We start from the raw sequence: 24,176 nt of genomic DNA, 5'->3' as shown, positions 1-24,176 counted from the left end.
TACCTTAAATATGAGCTTTAATAAATAAGTATCTTATAAGTATACAAACTTCATTAACCTTTAATTTCAAAATAAGAGCTATGGTCACTGGGTGGACTTCAGGTGGTAGAATCACTTTTCAAGGAATAAGGCTGAAGTTAAATGAACTAGGTAGAGAACAGGTATGAAGACATAAATGGTTTTGCGTTTTTCTCCCTGGTTCTATTCAAATGTTGAGTGTGTTCATATTTAAAAAAAGGATGAAAAATTTATATTTTAACAGAAAAAGCCTGAAGTTTTAATTTTCTGATAATTATTCAGCATTATCCTTTAAAAGACGAGTAACTGACGGTTAAATTACAATAGCAACACATATAACATAGATTGGTTTTTGTTTTTTAATCCTAAAAGGGGCAAACTGCATTAGAAGCAGTGTATTAATTTTGTCCACAAAGACACTGTCTTCTGGCGTACTAGCATTAAACCACACTAACAATTTAAAGAGTAATAAATCCACTAACTTTATTAGACTAGTTTTTACATAAATAAACCAGATTTCTCTGCCTACCTATAATACAATGTACATGCATCAAAAGATTATTCTAAAACATGCTCTATTTTGTATTTAAAACAAGTTTTATGATTGCTTTTCTTTTCAGGGCAAAGTGTACATTACTTATTGGTGTGCCAATATTTTTTTTCCTGAAATGAATTTTTGAACAGTAACAAATGTAACCACGTAACATGTCTAAAGTGCTCTGTGGCATTCACTCACTGGACCATCTTCTATATGGGATTCAACATGCAAATCTACTTACATGCAGTCCTTTCTTCCATGACCCTCCATTCTCATGCCCTTGGGTCATGAGTTCACATTTTATAAATGCTCCCCCAAATGTACAAAGTTTACAATGTTCTTCACAACACTGCTATTTGTTATGAGGAAGGGTAGAGTTAAACATGATCACAATAACATCATTACTTAATTTGAGGAAATAAAAAATAAAATAGGTACAAATTTCCTGACAGAAATATACATAGCAAAAGATACATCTAGTCCTGACCTGGAACAGCATTTGATGGCCATCTAGAATGCTGGTAACACCGTTATCTTGTAGTGTGAATCTGGGTCTCTCTGTCCCTTCTTGACCTCTCTGGGCCCTATTTTCTTCATCTACTTATTCTATCATTTTATTAATCTCAATTTGGTTTTGCCAAAGTAGGAAACTAGATATCAGAATAAAGCATCTACTCTCACAAAGACCATATATGTAAAAGAACTCAGAAAAGTATTAGGCATTATATAAATGCAAGAACACAAATGATAAAATATAGCAGGAAGCCTAATAGATCAATATTCCAAGTAAAAGAATTCAAATATATACCAATGTTTTAGCCTTTTACTCTTTAATAACGTCTACAAACTATTTTAAGTCTGCCTGTTTTCTGAAACTTACTAGTAAAAAATAAAACCCTTTTCCTCTGAATTCACTTGACGGTAGTAGTTAACCACTAATAGAGCATGACAATTTCTTCTCATTTACTCAACCCCATTCTTTAACCCCTGCTTCCAGGTCATGCATAGGTTATCAGAGGATGGCACAAATGAATTAGTGACTTTAAGCTAAACCCTGGAAGCCTGGCTCGCTTCTCCCCTGAAGAACAGAATTGGGAGAGGTTTAAAATATTTCTATATCACAATGTAGAAATAAGTTCCACTCTACCTCAGAACAGGCAGATATTAAAATACTATTCTTGGCAGGTGCATGGCACATGCCTGTGTCCCAGCTACTGGGGTGGCTGGGCAGGATCATTTGAGCTCAGAAGTTTGAGGCCAGCCCAGGCAACACAGAAAACAAAAACTGATCCCTACCCATGCAAAACAAAACAAAAAAATACCTCTCATACTATAATCAATATGTACGTTTTTAGGGTTCTGTTTTTGTTCTGATGAATACTGCCCTCTTAGTTTTCTTCAAACACTTATTAGAAAAATTTAAAGCTTGGTATACTTAAAAACAAGGCATATTCAGTAAAAATACATTTTAAGCTGCAGACATTGTACAAAGTGCTTTGAATTAACCAAATTCTGTGAAGTTTTAACAAGGGTCAATGATGTTTACACATATATATATAAAATGTTAATTTGTCTTAAAAATGACAAACAATTTTTAAGATTCTTGAGACAGTTTGTGATGTTTATTCCTAGCTCTTATAAGGGCCCTCTGCTTAATTTGTGAAATGGATCTTAAAAGAGGATGTTAGTAATTTTTTAAATTTAGTAAGATCTTGATTATATAATATTAAAAATATTTTTAATCTGCCAAGTTAGAGCTCTGGAGTTCCTTTTTTCTAGTAACATTTGACAGCATCATTACCTACATAAGGGAACTGAAGTATATTCTGTGTCCTATAAATGAATACCCCCACCATTTCTTTTGTGAGACCTCAAAAGATGGGCTCAGATAGTCATGCCCTATGGACCTCTTTTTAAATTATGATGTCAGATGAAGTAAAGGATCTAGATCTTGCTCCTCTTTTTGTACATTAACTATCCCTAAACCACTTGTTTTTGATGATTATTCTCATCAAAATCAGTATGACTATTCGATTGCTGCTCATTATGTAAATACTATTTTCTATGTAAAGTAAAACACAAAGTTTAATTCCATAAAGTTCAGATAAGCTTTCTGTTTTTCTTCAGTGCAAACATTGTAAAAGAGCACAAAGTCATTCAGCTATTCAGAGGATAAAGTCTGTTTCTGTAGTGCTTAAAGTAAAATCCCAGTTGTTCTGGAATGAAAACAGTCCAGGTGAGATTTTTGTCCTTCAGGGCAAATGATCATCTTCAGGGAGTGAAGATTGTTTTGTATCTGAAGTCACAGACAAAATATTTTTAGCTTTATTTCATAGGTGTTGAAGTTGAAGGAACTAGTCTTTTACTGAGGCATGTAGCCACCTTGTCTTACAGTCTGTGGTAGGTAACTTTTAGGCATCCCTTCATCAATTGCAGCCTCAATCCCAACTGTTTCAAATCTCTCTACTTGTCCCTCAGTCCCTGGGCCAAAAGCATCTGCTACAGAAACTTCCTGAAACATTTTCATTTGGCCAGATCCAGAGGACTGTGAATTATGATTAGAAATCTGCTGCTGTTTAAGTCTCATAAAATCTTCCTCGTTGCCTGATGAAACTTGCTTTGACCTTTCAAAATGTGAAATATCTGGACTGGTTTCAGGTTGGTTGCAGTTTTGTTTGAAATACTGTTGCCTGGGCAAAATGCCATCACCGCTGTCTACATTATCTACCAACTGCAGATCTTCTGGTCGCTCCTCTGACTCTAACAAGGGCTGGGTAGACTCAGATCTTGAAAAGACCTGGACAGATGGAACCTGGTGTCTGTAGCCACTATGCACGACAGTAGAATACTGCACAGTGCTTGAAGTGTTTTGTGTAGATTCATTTTCATCACTGCTAGAAATGCTTGGCCTAGAAGATGACATGCATGAAGACCCCCCAATACCACTACTGTGTCCTTCAGTACTAATTTTTTCCTTCTTGAACAGGTCCAGTGATTTCAGATCTTCTGGAAAAGGCTTTTTATCATTTGCTTCTATTTCCACAACACTTACATCAGTGAAATTTCCATCTGAATACATTTGATCTTTTGAATTAAAATTGTGCTAGTAAAGAGAAAAAGTGGATTATTACTTTTGCCATAACACTCAGTTAATACATCTCTGAAACTTCTCAATAACTTTCATTGGTGTGGAATTAATGTCACTAAATGACTGTCAACTATCCAAATTGCAGATAATGTTATGTAAAATGAGCTAATGAATAAGTTTCTTAGTATTTCTAAATCAATACTGTTGGTGTTAAATTTTGATAGCTAACTGTCTAAAAATAACATTTAGTATTTTGTGCTTAGAGCAGGCAGCCTAGGATTAAATGGATTTAAAAAAACAAAACAAAACTAGGAAATAAGAAAAATCAGGCTGGATATGATAGTGCATGCCTATAGTCCCAGTGATCCAGGAAGAAGATAGAGGGTCTCAAGTTCAAAGCCAGCCTCAGCAATGTAGAGAGAGACTATCTTTAAAAAAAAAAATAGTGTGTGGGGGGACTGGGGAATGTGTCTCAGTGGTAAAGCATCCCTGGGTTCAATTCCTAGTACAAAGAAAACAAAACAACTTCGTAAGGTTTTATAAAAGGTAAAAAATATACAACACATCTTTAATTTGTTAATATAAAAACTCAGGGATTATTAGAGGATAATAAATACAAACAACTTGCCCTTTAGGACTTTAAAAAATTTTTTTTTTTTTTAGTCATTGACAGACCTTTATTTTATTTATTTTTATGTGGTGCTGAGAATCGAACCCAGTGCCTCACATATGCTGGGCAAGTGCACCTCCATTGAGCCACAGTCCCAGCACCTAGGACATATTTTTAGTTTGAAGAATTTAGTGTAGAAATCATTTCATCAGTATTAAAACAGTAGATTGGTAAACCAGATTTAAATATCAAATCCAATCTTGAATGCTCACATAACAGTTTCTCTCACATTGGCAGTTTTAGCACTTCAAGTTTTCAGCTTGCAAGTTTAATCAAATATTTGTAATGTTTATTGAACAGAACAGAATAAGGAATATCAAATATGCTATGAAATGAACCCCAGAAAGCAGTTGTTATTTAAAATTTTGACTGTAACATTCATCTACATACTATATTATTTTCATTTACTTTTTTTTTTTTCCTATACTGGGGATTGAATTCAGGGGGCACTCTATCACATTACCAGCCCTTTTTGTGTTTTATTTTTAGACAAGGACAAGGTTAGCCTCAAACTTGTGATCCTACTGCCTCAGTCTTCTGAGCAGCTAATTATAGGTGCATGCTACTGCACCTGACACATTTACTTTTTTGATTCAGCCTGATTATCTTTTGGTTAAACTCTATAAATGTATCCTAATATATCTCTGCATTATAAACAAATCAGATGCATTTTATCTTACCCTTGGAGGGGTATGAGGTGACCACTGGGCAATATGACTCTTTGAAGGATCTGGAACATTAGGCCAGATGTGTTTTTTAATTCTGAAGACAGAGAAAAAAAAAAGGCATATGTAGAACCACATGTAATAAACAACTAATATTCTCTTTCTTTCTGAACTGGTCATCTAAAACTATTAAGAAGCAAATCAATTAACTAAAGAACAAAACATACCTACACTTTACCCCAATGCTAAACAAATTATTTTTTTGTGACAAATATAAATATACTGTTAAAATATTTATGGATAAATACTGTTAAAATATATACGGACCTTAATGTATTCACAATGAAAAACAGTAATAAGGCTAAACTCAATCAGTATTCAATTTAAAGTCTCTGATATCCTGCAATAAAATCACTTAAAAATTTAATTTAGCCAAAATAAAATTAAAAGCAAAAAATGTATAATTTCCAATTATCAGTATTCACTGATACAAAATATGATCGATTTTCTTTCTCTCTCTCTCTCTCTCTTTTTTTTTTTTTTTTTTTTTTTTTTTTACAAAAAAGACAAGACAGTGTGGTACTGGCATGAGAATAGACACAGAGTGAAATGTAACAGAACTGAGGGCCCAGAAATAGATATAAACTTTTATGTCCAGACTAATGATTTCTAGAAAAGGTGCCAAGGCAATTCACTAGCAAAACAATAATCTTATAAAAATAAACGGTGTTAGAATTAGGTATCTGTGGGATAAAAATATACCTTCACCCTGAACTCACACCGTGCACAAAAATTAACTAGGAATAAATTGTAGACATGGTAGTGAAAATTACTGAACTTCTAGAAGAAAACACAGGAGAGAACATTTTTGACACTGGGTCAGGCAGAGATTTTTTAAACATGACACAAAATGCAGGAAACAAAATGGATTTCACAGTTAAAAACTTCTGCTGTTTTAATGTCACAGTTAAGCGAACAAAATGGCAATGTACAGCCTGGGACAAAAATTTGCAAAACACATTTGGTAAAAACTTTGTAATGAGAGCATGAACTCTTGCAGCTCAATATTAACAAATCAACTTAAGTTTTTAAACTTCCAACAGACATGTCACAAAAGAAGATATGTGACATATGAGAAGATCCATTAATAGTCAGCAAGGAAATGGATATTAAACCATAATGAGACAATACTATACAACCACTAAAATGAAAAACTGACAGAATCAAGTGTTGGTGATGGTACGGAACACTGCTGGTGGGAATGCCAGATGGTGTAGCCATTTTGAAAAAGTCTAGCAGATTTCTTACAAAGTTAAACATAGGCTTACCATATAGCCCAGCACTCCCAATTATAGTTATTTATTAAAGATAAATGAAAATATATGCCCAAAGTTTTGCACATGAATGTTCACAACATTATTATACATGTTGGCCAAAGATTAGAAACAACCAAACTTCCATAACAAATGGATAAATTTTAACATATCCATACTGCAGAATACTATACAGCCATAGAAAGGAGAAAAGAAGTAAATGCAACAACATGAATCTCAAAAATGTTAAGTGAAAGACATCACACACAAAAGACTACAAGCTGTTTGATTTCAAGTACATGAAATTCTAGATAAGGCAAACCTATAGTTACAGATTAGTAATTGCCTGAGGTCAAGGATTGAGGGAGGAAGATAAGTATAAACAATGAAGAAATTTAGGGTGATGGAAATGTTATACATCTGTGCACTTTTGCAAACTTTCATCAAACCGTAAACTAAAAATGGATGAATTTTAGGGTCTGGGGTTGTGGCTCAGTGGTAGAGCACTTGCCTAGCATGAGTGAGGCACTGGGTTTGATCCCCGGCATCACATAAAAATAAACAAATACAATAAAGGTGTTGTGTCCATCTACAACTAAAAAAAAATTTTTTTAAATGGATGAATTTTATTGTATGTAAATTATAGATCAATAATGCTTGGGGGAAATACAAAACTATGAATATAGGTACTTACAAGTCTCTCTTATTAAAGCAGAACAATACTCCCAGAAGAGTTGTCAACAGGAATGCTAAGCAAACAGGCACGACTATGGCTTCTATTTCTCCTTGCGCTAAAAAAAAGGAAAGATTGTGATGAGAAATAATTGACACACACACAAAAGGGAAATAATACAACCTCCCAACCAATGCCTGTTGAATAGATAAAGTACTTTCTTGATTTTTCAGTCTTTTTGAACTTTAAAAGTGTTCCTTCCCTCCTTGTTAAATTATATCCTAACAATTTCTCCTTACATAGTACCATGACCAGGTAGTAAGCATAAAATACATGTTGGTTGGGGGAATAAAATGACTCAAAAGACAATGTATCTGGTCTGTTAAAGCTTTCAAACCTAACCATTCATTATAATCATGATCTGCACTCAGAATCTTAGCAAAAGCTTAATATTATAATGTTTATCACCATAAAATGGAAAAATTATATCTGAATATGAACACTGGGTAGAACTGCAAAAGCTATGAAACAATTGAACAACAAATTTAACTTTTTTATAAGGAATAAAAATACAATTGAGGGCTGGGGTGTGGCTCAGTGGTAAAATACTTGCCTGGCTCGAATGAGGATTCAATCCTCAGCATCACATATAAATAAATTACATAAAGGTATTGTGTCCATCTACAACTAAAAAAATTAATAAAAAATACAATTGAGGTAAAAATTGTAAGTTATTTTCAAAAAGATAATATACTGGATATAGAGTTGAGAATTTTAGGAAAGATGCTCACGAGGCACGCAGACTGGCACAGAAAAAGTGGCTTTTATGTTTTCATGCCTTGGACATTTGCTTGTGCCACTCTATGACATCTTCTTTTTCCCCAATTGTCCACATCCTAAACTTAAGGCTCCAGCATTGCCTTTTCCATGAACTCTTCTTTAAAGATGAAAATCCCCCTACTATCGTTAAACTCCTACTCACATAGCCCAGTATATTTTTTTTAACTTTTGCCATGTTTCTTCAACTAAGTTATATGTTAGATTATTTATAAATGAGGGATTAAGAATAATTTTTCTTCCCCTTTGTATTTTACTGTATATATTCCCTATAATGAACATTACTTTTGTAATTAGGGAAAATATTTTTCAAGTCTTATTATTTTTTTCAATGCTTTATTTCAAGTATCATTCACTATATATCTATTAACATGTCACAATACAGGACAAACCTTATCCTCAAAACTATATTCATTATTAGCCCTAATAGAAATGCTCAGGACCTTTTATTTTATGTAGTCACTCATCATTTATTTTCTCATTCAGCAATCAATGAACTAATGAGGAACATGTAGATTGCTATTTATCATTCCCCTTATTGAAGCATTTGGGGGGTGAGAGCCACAAATATAATTCAAGAAAATAAGGTAATTTCTATAATAATTCAAATAGTTGGAACAAGAAAGAATGCATTTAAGTGTTCTTTTGGAAGGCTACAGGAACAATAAAAACAAGAAAAGAAGAGGATCCACACTAGGATAATGCAGGACAAGGTGAAAAGTTGGACAGAATAATGAGGAGATTGCAGTTGGAGCAAGCTGCTGCTTCTGAAAGCACAGGGGCCAGCAATAATTAGGTATAACTGATAGAACTTGACACTTGGTGTCAAGGAGGGAAAAAAGAAATTTTTTGTAATCACATCTAAATTTCTGTTTTGGCAGAGCTGGATGATTGTGGCCTGGAACAAAGAAAGAGAAATGTATTCAAGAAGGAAAGAGGATGGTTTACTCATGACAGGGAGTATGAATAGGCAGATAAAGAAATTGGCCAAGAACAGAGTTTTGGGGAATAAATGATGTAAAGGCTGAACAGAAAAAGAATAAGAGGGACGTGCCAGAGAGGAGGGAGATTCAGGAGAGTGCTAGTAGAAAAACAAAGAAAGGTATGATTGGATAAACCAGGGGAGGAGGGAGTTTCAAGAATGGAAAGGCCAAATAGATGCTATAATAAATAAAATGGAAAAAAGGTAAAGTTTAAAAAGTATGCACTGGATATGATGTCTAAGGTCTTCGATGAGAACACCAGAGAGGTTTCAGAACAGTGGTGGAGTGGGAAGCCTGCTTCTAGTGACTGAGCTGGAGGTACTACTAGTGGAGATTCCAAGGTGCACTAGATTTTCAAGCAACCTGATTATAAATGGAAGGAACAAGAGAAGAGAAGAGGAAAAACTATAACAACTAATCCAGTGGAAAAAGATGAACCCACTGAGGGGGATATGCAAGTTCTTGTGGGATTCAGAGTATAGGTGAATTCAGTCAGAAACAGTGTAACACCAAAAAGGTCAGGAATAACATTCCCTATAGTTAAAAGAAACAACTAAACCATATAAATATAAAAATCATAATTTATGAACACTTCATTTTATGAATCCAATGGTACATTATTTTGTTTTATTTTGTGCTGGGGATCAAACACAGGGCACTGTGCACTACAGAGCTATGCCCCTATCGGCTAAAGGTGTACTTTTAAACAAAATTTTAGCACAGTAGGCCCATTTCTAGTCTGTTTAATTTTAAAACAAGATAAAATAAGAAAAAACAATTCATCATTTCTTACCAAACTTTGGTGTAGTAAAAGTGAATTCTGGACCGTCCTTTCCACCTTCATCTGTGTATGCTGTCATCCGTACCATGTACAATGTGTCACTGGTCAAGGAGGACAGTGTATATTCTGTGTGGGAAGAATCCACATTCACAGCTGGAAGAAATAAAAAACAGCTTTATTCAATAATTCAACATTTTGGGGGCTGTGGCTCAGTGGTACAGCACTTGCCTAGCATATGCGAGGCCCTGGGTTTGATCCTCAGCACCACATAAAAATAAATAAATAAAATAAAGGTGTTGTGTCCAACTACAACTTAAAAATAAATATTTTTAAAAAATAATTCAATGGTTTTGCTTTGTCCTATATTTGTTACTGTGCAAATATTTAAAAGTAATAAAAACATTTTCTCAAAAAACAACCTTTATAACTCTGACATAATATTCTTCCTTAAGCACGATGTAATAATTTTTAAATAAAGCCATGAACAAGCATGACATATTCTCAAGTGTCTTAAAAAATAATATATGTAAACAACAATAAAATATATGCAATAAAAAGATGGATAATGCAGCAAGATGAGAAATTAGTATTTAATAGCTTAAGAAAAAAATATAATTCTTAGTAACTGATACAGTTTTATTATTACCAGTTTCATTTCCAATGATGGTTCTGTAAAATATAGTGTAATTTCTGATAAATCCATTCTGAACATCAACAGGAAGTTGGTCCCACTCTAAGACAGCTTCATTCTTCCCCACTTTTTTTGTCCGAACAGTAGGTCCTTTGGAAGGTGCTATAACAGAATAAATGTATTTGCTAATTATAAAGCAACAGAATTTAGAAACTAACTAAAATTATTTGAATATCATGAGAAGTATCCTTACTTAAAGATGATAAAAGGTCTTTGTTAAAACTAAACAACATTCTTCAATGAAAGTGAGTGTGGACTTACGAGCTTGTTTAAGGTATGCCTTTGTAGATTCAGGGCTTCCTGGTCCATTGGCATAAACTGGAGTAATAGTTATCAAATAACATTTGCTCTCCATTAGTTTCCCTAAAGTAAAAATAGCAGATTAAGCATTTTTTTGATAATGAAAAATACAAATTAATTCTATGATCTATTTTCACATTATAATTTCATTATCATTACATTTTCCTTTAAAATGGCAGTTTTCTAAGTAAGCATTATCTTTTATTTATGGGACTCAAACTTAAGAGTAAAACTGTTCATAAAAAGTCAATATTACTTTTATTGCCAATACAGTATATAAAACTACTTATATTGTTAATAAAAGCAGTTATTATATTTACATTCAGGACTTATAAAACACTGACCTCAAATTCTTCTAAATCTTACTTAGTTTGACAACTCATATCTTACCTAATTCTGAGAACTGCCTAATGAGCAAGATGCCACTAATAGACCTAAGGGAAAGCATTAAGGGTTATGGCTTCTCAGGTAAGTTGAAAAAAAAAATTAAAAAAAGTGATAATTTCCCCTGTAATTTAAAAGAAAAAGTTATCTTAAATGCAGATTTCTTTTATTAATAATCTCTTCAAATTATCAAAGTAATCTATTCTTTTAGTATGTAGAATGAAGTTTTCCCTTTTTATACAGTGTATTATCTATCCACATCAGAAAATAGTGTTTATCCAAAAAAACAAATAGCTCTATCAATAAATGGGCCAAAGACCTAAATAAACACTTCTCAGAAGATATATAATCAATTAACAAATATATGAAAAAATGTTCATCATAGGAATTAGAGAAATGCAAATCAAATCTACTCTAAGATTTCATCTTATTCCAGTCAGAATGGCAGCGATTATGAATATAAACAATAGTAAGTGTTGGTGAGGATGTGGGGAAAAAGGTGCACTCATACATTGCTGGTGGGACTGCAAATTGGTGTAGCCAATATGGAAAGCAGTATGGAGATTCCTTGCAAAACTGGGAATAGAACCAACATTTGACCCAGCTATCCCTCTCCTAGGTCTATACCCAAAGGACTTAAAAAACAGCATACTACAGGGACACAGCCACATCAATGATTATAGCAGCACAATTCACAATAGCTAAATTGTGGAACCAACCTAGATGCTCTTCAATAGATGAATGGATAAAGAAACTGTGGTTATAAGAAAAATGTGGCATATATACACAATGGAATATTACTTAGCAATAAAAGAAAATAAAATCATGGCATTTGCAGGTAAATGGATGGAATTGGAGAAGATAATGCTAAGTGAAGTTAGCCAATCCCAAAAAAACAAATGCCGGACCTTTTCTCTGATATAAGGAGGCTGATTCATAGTGGGTAGGGAGGGGGAGCATGGGAGGAATAGACGAACTCTAGATAGGCCAGAAGGGTGAGAGGGGAAGGGGAGGGACAGGGGGTTAGAAATGATGGTGGAATGTGATGGACATCATTATCCAAAATACATGTATGAAGACACAAATTGGTGTGAATATACTTTGTATACAACCAGAGATATGAAAAAGTGTTCTCTGTGTGTGTAATATGAATTGTAATGCATTCCACTGTAATATATAAAAAATTAATAAAAATTTTAAAAAGATATGCAAACATACACACACACAAAAGAAAATGGTGTTTGATATTGAAGCTTTTATCTTCAACAAGAACTTGTATTTCCTTAACTATTATTCATAAAGTTATATGCACATTTGCCTTCTTACACAGAGTAATTTTACCTTTTCTTGAAGAGACCACATTATCAAGAAATACGCTATTTTTAAAGTCTACTGTGATAGTGATGATTTCAGGCCTGTTGAGCCTTGAAACCCTGATGTCTCCAGAACCTACACTAGGCTTTTTAAGCTTCTTAGGTCTAGTTATTTCCAGTCTGTCTTCTCCTTGGTTCCACCATTGCTTTTATTCAATAAGGTTGATAAACTAGACAATCAGGCATATTTAAACTGTACATTAAATAATAGGTTAGTAAAATCCAAACAACCTACCTAATGAATAAAGCTCAAAAAATTTATGGCAGGTTCTCTCTCTGCTTAGGGCTTTTCTCTGATATTATCTACAGGTTAAGTGTAATGATTATTCCCTTCTTTATTAAAAAAGCACATACTCACTGAATGTTCTTATTTTCTCTTCATAGCCATTATATATTACAGCCGCGTAAGTAGTTACTCACCACACAGAATAATTCTGTTTGGAATGCTACAAAACTATTATGTTTTGGAGTTGGGGATGTGGCTCAGTGGTAGAGGGCTTGCCCAGCATACGCCAGGCCCTGGGTCCAATCCCCAGCACCACAAACAACAAAAACAACAAATCAAAAACCCCAAACAAAACACATTATTTTCTGTTCTGTTAGCAGTTAAAATTAAAAGGTACAAGGAAACCTGCATTCTGGTTGGACTACCCTAATCTATGGCTCTAAGAAGTTCAGCAAGTCATCCAAAGGCTATAAGGAACTATTTTCTCATCGGAAGAATGAAGAGTTAAGTCAGGTGCAGAGATACACAACCAATCAGTACTCAAGACTAGATTATTTTATACTTTTTTACGGTTTTGTGAGTGTTCTTGTGGTGATAAGAATGATATTTGGGTATAAAAAGCCAAAAAGACAGTATTACCCCTATTCTGTCCATAGTTCAGAGAGGTTAAATGTTACTCGTTGATAGTCACACATTTAGTAATTAGTAGGGTTACGCTAAATTGGTTCTTTTCAATGGACTACAATGCGTATAAGCCAGAAAAGAATATGCAAAAGAAAAAGCTGTCTAAATGCATTAGAAAAAGGATATCAGCTTAGATATTTCTAGCCAGGTATACCTCTTAAATAGGTGAGATGCACGGTACCATCTTCTTGCTGCCAGTCTGGGATACAGGGTGATTTATCCGACAGTACACACCATTCAAGTATATATTTCTTTACAGATTTACTTGGAGCAGTCCATTCTACCCAAAGCATGTTATCTTTGGGAAACGCTTTCAGATTTGTTACAGGGTGAGTAGCTTTAAAACAAAGTTTGATGTCAATACAATGAATGAACATTTGTGATTTCAAACTTCAATCTCTTATAGTCATTTCTAAGTGCAATTTATCATGTTTTGTAGCACATAACATTTATTTCCATGAATAAAAAGCGCTTTCTTTTAACTTACATGTCAACTGATCTTTAAAAATTCTTGTTTTCCTTAAATTCTTTAAATATTTTGTGTATTCAAGTTTGTAACAGTAACTTTCAACTTTTTTCTTCTCTGAAAACCACCAATAAACAATATATGCATAGAAACTTCTCAAAACCTTAAATATTTCTAAAATTAGGTTAATCAATCAGAAAATGCTTAAATGAGCTGAACAGCATGCTAAAAAGTCTAAATGAGTTACATGGGGATGGGAAGTCATTCCATGCATTCTAAAGAAATCTGCTTTCTGACTGATTTTTGAAAATACCATCATCTCTGATACTCAGGTAATCTTAATTCATTTGTGTTTTTACAGGATCCTTATCTATACCTAACCACTCTTTTCATCCATGATCCAGACTCCATTTTACAGACACAAACCTTGAAAGTCAGAGGCAGGGATAGTTAAAATGGAAGCATCTGATTTGCCAACTAGATTTCTGGCTGTCAGAGTTGCACTATAGCGATCATTTGTGAGGTTTACTGTCAATTTTGTGTCATTAACTGTGTAATTTTGTAAAAGTGATTTCCATCTTGTAAGAGTCACTTCATAATCCAAGATTTTCCCATTGGCTTCAAAAGGAGGCAATGTCTGTAATAAAATATTATTTTAAAAAGTTTCATAAATATTGAATAATTACTTTTTTATATTCACAAATTCTACCATTATATCAAACCTCTAAACATTTAATTGGAAGAAACTGGTAAATTTATTTTTTAGTCAGTACTAAAGTAATACCACTATCCACTGGATGAAGAGTAAAAGAATGAAGCTCAACTGAACAAGGGGAAGTACCATTTTTCAGTTAGCTTCCAGTTCTGCACAGAATTCTGCATTATGCTATGTTGGTCTATATTATTTATACTTGGGTATTTTCTCCCTACTCTTTTTAGTATGATGTACTCATGTACACATATCAACTTATTATAATACATTTTGATTACTGCAAACCTTTATTGCTTTCTATGAGGCACCCTGGTAAATTCAATAAAGTATACAAAAGGGTACCTCTTGTAGGTTTTACACTTTCATATAACTGTGCTGAAATAACAAATGAGATATTATTTGCAGTTTATGAACTTAATCCCTACATAAAGCTTTGTTAAAAATATCAAATGCTGATCTTAAGATGAATAAAAATTAAGTATTAAAAAACTTACACCAATAATAACATTAAAATATACTTATAAGAGAGATAAAAATAGAAATAGAATTTTTTTTTTTTTTTACCTTCCATATAAGTTGTACAGATCTATAGCCATGAGAATAGGATGGATTTATCCTATACCAGAAACTTGGTGCTTTGGATGGTCCTAAAGAAAACACAAAAATTTAAAATATTTTTATCTGAATATAATAAAATCCTGTAAATTATTCTCTTACTTTGTTCTTAATATTCTTTCCCTTTCATCTCATGATGTGTCTAGCTCTTCACAGCATTTTCCCATCCCATCAAGATATATCTGGGTTTTCCTTTAGACATGGTAATAGCTTGATGATTTAGATAATAATTTTAATTTATTTTTTTGAAATAGGATCTTGCTATGTTGCCCAGGCTGGCCTTGGACTCCTGGGCTCAAGTAAGCTTCTTGCCTCTGTCTCCTAAGTAGCTGGGACTACAGGACAGGCCTATACTACCGAGCCTAGCTACAGATTAAAGAAACTTTTTCTAACCTCAAAATTATAAAGATAAAAATGTGTTCTAAGCAATAACCAAAAGATGTCATTATTTATTTCTTACAATTTCATGTTCTTTATTCTGCTCAGATGCTGCTCTATACATGTATAACATGTACAATCATGTTAATCTCTGTGCTGACAGCCTTTCCCCCAGCCTTCCTGATTTGCCTAACCTCTCCTCTCTGCTTTGTCATTTATAATTGCCTCTTCATGATCAACACATTATTGCTTAACTTATTCTAAATCTTTTCTCATTCTAATGAATACCATATCTTACAATTATAATACTTTTAAAAAATCAGTCAATACTAATGACTTTTAAAAAAGAAAATACAGGCCTGGAGTTGCTCACTGGGCAAGACACTGGGATCGATTCCTAGCACTGCCCCCCCCCCCACCAATGAAAAAAAACAGTGTGTGTATACATGATAAAAATCAACTGATACTATTTATTTTTAAATATCAAATTGAAAAATCATACAGAAATACACAAATATATGCCTAAAATATGACTAAAACCTCTAAGTATATAAACATAATATAAAAAGAAACTAAATGTAGTAAATGTCACAAAAGTTTATTGCTTTATGTTGGGATATCAAAGAGATAGAAGAATATAAGTATTAAATACTACCAGGCATGTGGTGCATGCCTGTAATACTGGTCAACTGGGAGGTTGAGGCAGAAGGATTGGAAGTTTAAGGCAACCCTGGGAAAATTAACCAAAACCGTGTCTGGAAATTAAAAATGTTAAAGGGCTGGGGATGTAGCTCAGAGGTAGAATGTTCCTGGGTTCAATCCTTAGTACCTCCAAAAAAAAAAAAAAAAAAAAAAAAAAAAAAAAAAAAAAGTGTAAAGTACCAATATAGTATCCATCTCTTATCTGCAGAGAATGCATTCTAAGAACCTCAGTAGATGCCTGGAACTCTGGACAGTACTGAATTCCATATATGCTATGTTTTTTCTATATATACAAACATGCATAATAATGATAGATTTTAATTTGGAAATTGGGCACAGCAAGAGATCAACAACAATAAATATGTAGTAATAATAGTTATTTTAAACTTATTAAGTGTTTCTCTGGAATTTTCCATCTTGTATCTTTGGACTGTGGGAAACTGAAACCATGGAATGTGAAACTACAGATAAGGATGGATCACTGTAATTAGGTTTAAAAACATTCCTGTATCTGATATTTCAAAAATCTGGTAAGTATAATTACAAGCCCCGTATTCAACAGAGTAAAGTCAGAATCAGAGTAAAACCTGAGCAGTGATATCCTGGCCATGAAGATATACGGATACATGACAAAATAGAGAATAGAACAAACAGGTCAGGAAAGCTGGGGAAAAGGCTCAGCCTAAGAGGTTCACATAGACATATACATAAGTCTGCTGCGGCACCCAAACAAAATAAAGAACATAAAATTATAAAGAAAAATTTATGGGCCAGAAATATTTTCTAACATCAAGAGAAAGTAGAGGCTTCATTCTTTAAGCTTAGGAAAAACTTTGTCCAAAGGTTCATAATGTTCTTGGCTCCAAAGATCTCTTATCTAAGATTATACACCCTCACCCCAGGGAGATGCATATGCCAACCACACAATAATTTTGCCTGCACTTTGAAGTGCTTCATGAACTTCCCCAAAGGATCCATGTAACTCTATAAAGGTCCTAAGAATCTAATTCCTGGTCAAGTCAAAGGAATCTGAGGACTCTCAAATCAGCAAATAGCAAGACTGCTAACCTGGCATTTCTGAGAGCAGAGAGAGTAAATTCTGAAGGGAGAAGGTTACTTTTGACATTCTCAATTCACACAATGACCTAAACCTTTAACACAGTTGGAAGCGAAGGGATACAGATAAGCCATAGCTGCTGTTGCTGACAACTAAAGAGTGAAAACTGCAATAGGAAATGATTCAAAATGAAAAATCTATACGCCTATAAGCAATCTATTATTGCTTGATGGCCACACAAAAGACTCAGTAATGTTAATGCTTTGTGCAGGAAGTCTTACTCTAGACTTTACACCCTATTGTATTCTACACTATACATCTTCTATTATCCATGAGGGGGGAAAAATGAAAATCAACCAATTCAGATCCCAGATCACTTCATTTCTAGGGACTTATCAAGTGCTGGTAGAAATAAATGAATGAAAGATATAATATAAATATCTTTTCTCTAGTTAGGGGTATTGCTGGACTACTCTCTCTGAATAAAATGTTCTGTACTTATCAACAGTTAAGTAAAGGTTTTTTGATGGCATTTAAGGTACCTTCCCATGACAGTTGAAGTATAAAATAAACTATCAATAATGCATATTAAATCATCTATCTCAATATCCTTAAAAAAAGTATGACACTTTATTTTGAATGATCATAAAATAAGAAGCAATGAGATCTGTTATTAAAACCAGACATGATTCACAGACAGAATTCTACTAGCTTTATATCCTCATTTATTTACTTACTATCTTCATATGTGATCCCACTTGCATCTTCACTCCAATCACTCCAAAATCCCTTACCATCTTCCTTCATACAGCGAACCCTAAACACATATTCTGTAAAAGGCTTAAGGTCCTGGACAGTGAATGAAGACCGGGTAGATGCTGTATCTTCAGGAGGAATCTGAAAATAAAGCAAATTCAGCAACAACAGAAACAAATCGCCAACAAATTAGGACTAAATTGTATACAATTTCAGAAAACAGTAAGACTAACAAATTAAACTCAACCTCTGAGGAGAAATAAATGCAAATCAAAATCAGTAAATGTTATTGGGTTTAATTTCTTTCCTTCTCCCTCCTTCCTCTTTTTCCCTCCTACTCAGGATCTCAGTATGAAATAGATGGTACACCCCAGTTAGAATGAATTCAAGGAGGGTTATGTAAAAGAACTATGGTCAAAAGTATAGGGATTTCTTAGTGCAGTTAACACTCTGGAGCTTATAGCTATTACCACCTCTAAAGGCCACAGGGAAAAGGCAAGGCACCAAAGCCTGAAAGAAGAGGATCAGATAGAGAGGGCTGCCTTGATGGGCACAACCTTAGGTGGAGAAAGCAAGGGAAATAAACATGATGATCTAATTTTTCTTTTATCCCTTCTCTCTTTTGCCAAGACCCTTCACCACCACCCCAAGCACCCACCATAGAAGTTGGCAAACTTTCTATAAAGGGATAAATAGTAAATTATTTGACCTTATTTATTTTTATGTGGTGCTGAGGATCAAACCATCAAACCCAGTGCCTCAAGTGTGTCAGTCGAGTGTTCTACCACTGAGCCACAACCCCAGCCTGTAAGTTATTTCAGCCTTAAGCGCCAGAGAGTCTCTGTTGCAAGGGCTTGACTCTTTCCATTTTTTGCATAAAAAGACAGTATGTTAACGAATGAGTGTGGCTGTGTTCCAATAATATTTTATTTGCAAAATCAGATGGCAGGCTGAACTTTGTTTGCAAACTGTAATATGCCAATACCTGCTCTACCTTAATCCTTGTAATCCATTTATTTTTGTTCCTCTACTTAATTTGCTTCTTATTACTTGTGTTCCTTTTACCTACCATCAAAAATGCTCTTTCCTGTCACCCTTCATCACTTCCATATGTCATTTAAAGGTTACTGTACACAGCATAGCTGTATTTTTCTATCTGGATGTCTTCCTGTTTGCTCTTGTTAGAAATAAAGACCTACAACAGTTGTTAAGCAAAATATTTCACATAACCAGAAAATCAGACATTCAGAAAAATGATTGAGACTTTTAGGTTAGAGAGTTCAAAAAAGACTATTTGAATAAACAGTAACTTTCAATTTACCTGGTTCCAAGTTGAGGCATCTTTGGTCCTATATTGAATGTCATATTTCAGTCTTATCACACTCTTAATACTTGGATTGATCCAGGATAATTTTAAGATACTGGACAGTTCCTCTGAGTTGCTCACTGATAAATTACGTGGTGGATTAGGCTTCACTAAAGAATAAAATAGAATCTGATGTTGATCACATTTTACTTTTACAACTTCAAAAAGAAAATCAAATGTACTCTTTTTATATTTTTCTTTATTTTACATGATTCACTTATTTTTAGCACATGAACTAATTTCTCTGAAAATGGTATTGTGATACATTATAAAATGGAAAGAAAATATTTCTAAAGAAACTAGTTTTCCTTGTCAGTTTAGTATATTATGTTTTTCAGGTTCAGATATCAAAAGCAAGTAAATGTTTATGATAAATCAAAAGTTTGAAAAGAATAACAATGGAACATGTATACTGTGATTGCAATGGTATAAAACGTTAAGAGAATGGGACAAATACAAAAAGATAACATTTGAAGTGAAAATAGTTGTTAGTATGGTTAGATTATGGTTACTTTTCTTTTCCATGATTATATTTAATATTGACAATATAATGACTTTGTAAAAATCACTACATTAATTAAACAAATGCTTGTTTCTACATTAATTAAAATCTGAAAAAATAACTGATAAATCATTATTTAATCTACAAAATTCTCAAATTCAGTTTTATAACTACCTTTATCTATAGGATCAAAATTGATATGGTCTGATGTAACGTTCCCCAGGGCATTCTCTGCTTCTACCCAGACTTCAATGTTGACAAAATACACAGGAGAATAGTCAACAAGGCATGAGTTGGGGGTGTCAGGTTTTGTTTTACAATCATCAAACTTCTCTGTTGCCCTAAATTAAAAAAAAAGAAAGAAAGAAAGAAAGAAAGAATTAATCATTAAAACTAGGTTTGAAAAAAGTAGTGAAAAAAGTTACTTGAAAAGAAATTGATGAGACAGATTGTGCAGCAGCAAAGTTTACACTTGTTTTAGTTTATAACTAAAATCAAGTAACTTTTCTTAAAAATAAGCCTGCTTTTCTATAAAACTCTATATCTTAAGACAAAATTATTTTCAAAGTTTTAATCAAATAATACTGTATTTTAGAATTTTATGCTCTATTTCTTATTGATCCTTCTCCAAAAATTATCAGTTTCCTTGTGATCCTAGTACAGTAAGTAGTCCTGCTCCATCCACAAGGGTATACAGTTCAAGACTCCTCAGTGTGTGCCTGAAACTTCAGACAGTACTAACTCCTATCTACAGTATGTTTTTACCCATTATATATACATACATATATATATATATATATATATATATATATATATACACACACACACAAGTTTAATTTATAAATTAGGCATAGAAGAAATTAATAATAGTACAGAAAAATTAGCCAATATAATATAGTTATGTGAATATGACTCTCAAAATATCTTACGGTACTAATCTTTCTTGTGATGATGTGAGATGATATAATGCCCACCTGATAAAGATAAAATAAGGTGAATGATATAGGCATTGTGAGGCAATCTTAGAATATTACTGTCCTCCTGACAATAAGCCAGAAGAAGAATCATCTTTTTCAGAAGATCATAGACAATAAAACCATGATGATGTCTGGAGCAAATGATGTCAATAGTTGGGGATCCTTGATAGTTGGAAGTACCCCCAACCCTGAAACCTTTTGGAAGAACATTATAATTGGAAATTGTTATCTCTTTTTAACTCATCAAGGTGTTGCTAGAGAAAGTAATCCTTTGGTGATCATAAAAGTGCTTTTAATTCCATCTGGGGATTATATTACATAATTTTGTTCTTTAATGTCTGTGCAATTCAAAATAGTTTAGCAAATTTCAGAAATGTTTACATTGCTGGTTCTGTTTCAGTTTCTTCTTCATCTTTTTCCTTTGTAGAGGAATGAACAAGTTCTTCTAATTCCTCATTTGTTAATATATCTCAATGGCCTTCAATATTGTTTTTTACTTCTCTAGCAAGCACACTGGCAAATCCTTCTCCACCAACTTGTACTGCCATATAAAAGATTTTCCAAACTTCCATGAGAATCCTTTAAAATCATTTACAACTTCACTTGATAAATTTTTTTAGTGGGTATTTACAGTTTCTGATTTTCTTTTTTTTTTTTTTCATACTGAGGTTTGAACTCAGGGCCTTGCACATGTGAGCCAAGTGCTCTACCAGTAAGCTAGATTCCCAGCCATTTTTTTTTTTTTTTAATTCTGAGACAGGGACTCACTAAGTCTCTCAGGCTTGAACTTAGTGATGTAATGGGATGTAATAAGGTTCAATATCAGATGCATTGTACTCAGTCATAAAAATTTTTCACAAGAGTATATACTGTATTGTTACATATTATGTGACATTCGGTAACAGGCAAAAATAATCTCTATGGTGAAGAAATTCAGACAAGGAGTGGCCTCATGGGGTGGAGTGGTGACTGGGATTGACTGAGAAGGAGCATGAGAGAACTTTTTGGGAGTGTAACAAAACTCACTAAAGGATGTACTTCAGATCGGTGTTTTTCACTACATGTAAATTTTACCTAAAAAACAAAATCAAACCTGTAAGCAAATACTGAATTCAATCATGCAAACACTGAAAAGTTTAAGGATTAAAAAACACCCATGCCTGTACTTTGAAATGTGTTAACAAAAAGAGATGGATTAATAGATGGAGAGAAGGAGGCATAGATAAATAGATAAGGCAAATACAGAAAAATGTTAATTATAGAATCTAGATGATTTTTCAAACTTTTTTATGGTTAAACAAATAATTTAATCATGTATATACTAAAATGTTTAATAATGAAAACTACTGATGCCTATACTTTGAAATGTATTAACAAAAAATATGAATTGACAGATCTATATATCTATCAATCAAATAGAAGGATGTATATAGATAAATAGATGTGTAATAAAGCAGATACAAAAAATGTTAATTGATAATGGGTATGTATAAGTATTCACTATAAAATTCTTTCAACTTTTTTATGTTTGAAACAAACCAACAAGGAATTTTTCTTTCATTTAAAAAATTTCTTTTGGTACTAGGGATTGAACCCAGGGTTTTACACACTGAGCTATAAACCCTTAGTCCTTTTTTAATTTTGAGACAGGGTATCACTAGGTTGTCCAGGCTGGCCTCAAACTTAAGGATCCTTCTGTTTTAGCCTCCTGAATAGCTGGAATCACAGACACAAGCAACCACACCCTAATGGTAAACTTTAAAAAGAATGAATAAGGCTGATAACACCTGAAATCAATGCTCAATTTTAATATCAGATAAACATTTCAATAAAACACTATGAAGTGGTTCTTCATGGAAGTATATCACTCCTATGAAATAGTTTCTGGGGAAAAAATAATCAAACCCAAATTTGATTAAATCTGTAGCTCTTGGCACTTTTTAGTGAGGAGAGAATATGTTCAATGAGGTATAATAGTTTTCTTAATAACTGAATTATAAGGAAAAAAATCAGGAAGCAGATAGAATCTATGGTTAAGAGAGACAAATATCAATTTGCAATGTATAGAGCTTATTTGGATCTCAATTGAAACAAATATAAAACAGACACACACACATAAACACACATATATACACATACACATACATTACATGAGATAGCTGAGGTAATTAATACTAACTGAGCATTTAAAGTACTTTAAATTATTTTGGTATAACAATGGTATGTGGTTATGTTTTTTAAAAGGCCTTGTCTTTTAGAGCTATGTACTGAAATATTTATGAATGGAATATGTCTGTTGTTTTCTTGGAAACAATATGGGGTAGAAAAAGTAAAGTAAGATTGGTCACGAGTGCTATCATTGTTGAAGTGGGGTGATGGGTACACATGGGAATTTATTATAAAATTCTTTCTACTTTCATATATATTTGAGATATTCCAAAATAAAGTTATACTGTTTAAAATTTTGGATTCAATATTATTGCTTGATAAAATAAAACTTCCAGTGATAATGTCTAATAAATACATCCAACATAGGATAAACTTAAAATAAATTACCATTCAGATTTTAAAGTGAAGTTTGTTTCCAAGTACGTTTCCCTTCCAGGATCCCACTGACACATCATTTTTCTTCCTTCATTCACAATGCAATTCAAGTTTTTAGGTTTTTCTGGGGGAACTAAAAGGAAATGATCATTTAAAAAAATTTTATATCCACAAACATTGTCCAATTTATATACCCCCTTAGATAGAAAAACAAACCCAAGACAAAATTGTGGACATAATGAAAGACTGGTGACTAAAAAGTTAATTTCTTTCTATTAAAACTTTAAAACTCAATTATAGGTAGTAATACATATTTTATATCATAGCTGTCATTAACTAGTTTGTTTCACATTAATTTTCTACATAAAAATCAACTTTCATGGGCTGGGGATATAGCTCAGTTGGTAGAATGCCTCACATACACAAGTTCCTGGGTTCAAACCTTAGTACTACAAAAAAAAAAAAAAAAAAAAAAATATATATATATATATATATATATATAAACTTTCATTAATAACTGGATTAAAAAATCAATAATAACAGGCAATTAAGTAGAAGCAAAATAATTCATTTATATTTCTGTTCCTACTGTTTTCTCAAACTCTACTGGAAGAAAAACAAATGCTGAAATTTTAATGGTTGGAGTGATCTGCAAATTTGGTAACCTGCTTTTGGACCATAGTTAACATTCTTTTCTTTTGTAAGATGGGTTGAAGCCAGGGGCATATAACCACTGAGTCACATCCCCAGCCCTTTTAAAAAAATATTTTATTTTAGAAACAGGATCTCGCTGAATTGCTTAGGGCCTAGCTACCTCAGCCTCCAGAGCCACTGAGATTACAGGCAAGTGCCACCACACCCAGCATAGCTTACATTC

General features: G+C 33.1%; 1 protein-coding gene across 2 annotated transcripts in view; it reads right to left on the bottom strand.

The window, feature by feature from the left end:
- Positions 1-475: 475 nt before the first annotated feature.
- Positions 476-24,176, bottom strand: part of IL6ST (interleukin 6 cytokine family signal transducer) — a 45,048-nt gene continuing 21,347 nt past the window's right edge. For both annotated transcript variants that reach the window (XM_081279699.1, XM_081279700.1), the window contains 13 exons: positions 23,312-23,432; positions 19,953-20,119; positions 19,232-19,386; positions 17,892-18,051; positions 14,967-15,049; positions 14,117-14,327; positions 13,379-13,561; positions 10,519-10,620; positions 10,213-10,359; positions 9,579-9,719; positions 6,987-7,083; positions 4,995-5,076; positions 476-3,659 (listed from right to left, as the gene is read on the bottom strand). In XM_081279699.1, the coding sequence (XP_081135825.1) occupies positions 2,919-3,659; positions 4,995-5,076; positions 6,987-7,083; positions 9,579-9,719; positions 10,213-10,359; positions 10,519-10,620; positions 13,379-13,561; positions 14,117-14,327; positions 14,967-15,049; positions 17,892-18,051; positions 19,232-19,386; positions 19,953-20,119; positions 23,312-23,432 (2,390 nt within the window). In that variant the 3' untranslated portion in view covers positions 476-2,918. The remainder of the gene's footprint in view (positions 3,660-4,994; positions 5,077-6,986; positions 7,084-9,578; positions 9,720-10,212; positions 10,360-10,518; positions 10,621-13,378; positions 13,562-14,116; positions 14,328-14,966; positions 15,050-17,891; positions 18,052-19,231; positions 19,387-19,952; positions 20,120-23,311; positions 23,433-24,176) is intronic.

The sequence above is a fragment of the Spermophilus citellus genome (assembly GCF_964194105.1).
Source record: "Spermophilus citellus genome assembly, chromosome: 1".
Taxonomy (NCBI): domain Eukaryota; kingdom Metazoa; phylum Chordata; class Mammalia; order Rodentia; family Sciuridae; genus Spermophilus; species Spermophilus citellus.
Note: the sequence above shows the minus strand (reverse complement) of the source record. Positions and strands in the feature narration are given on the sequence as shown.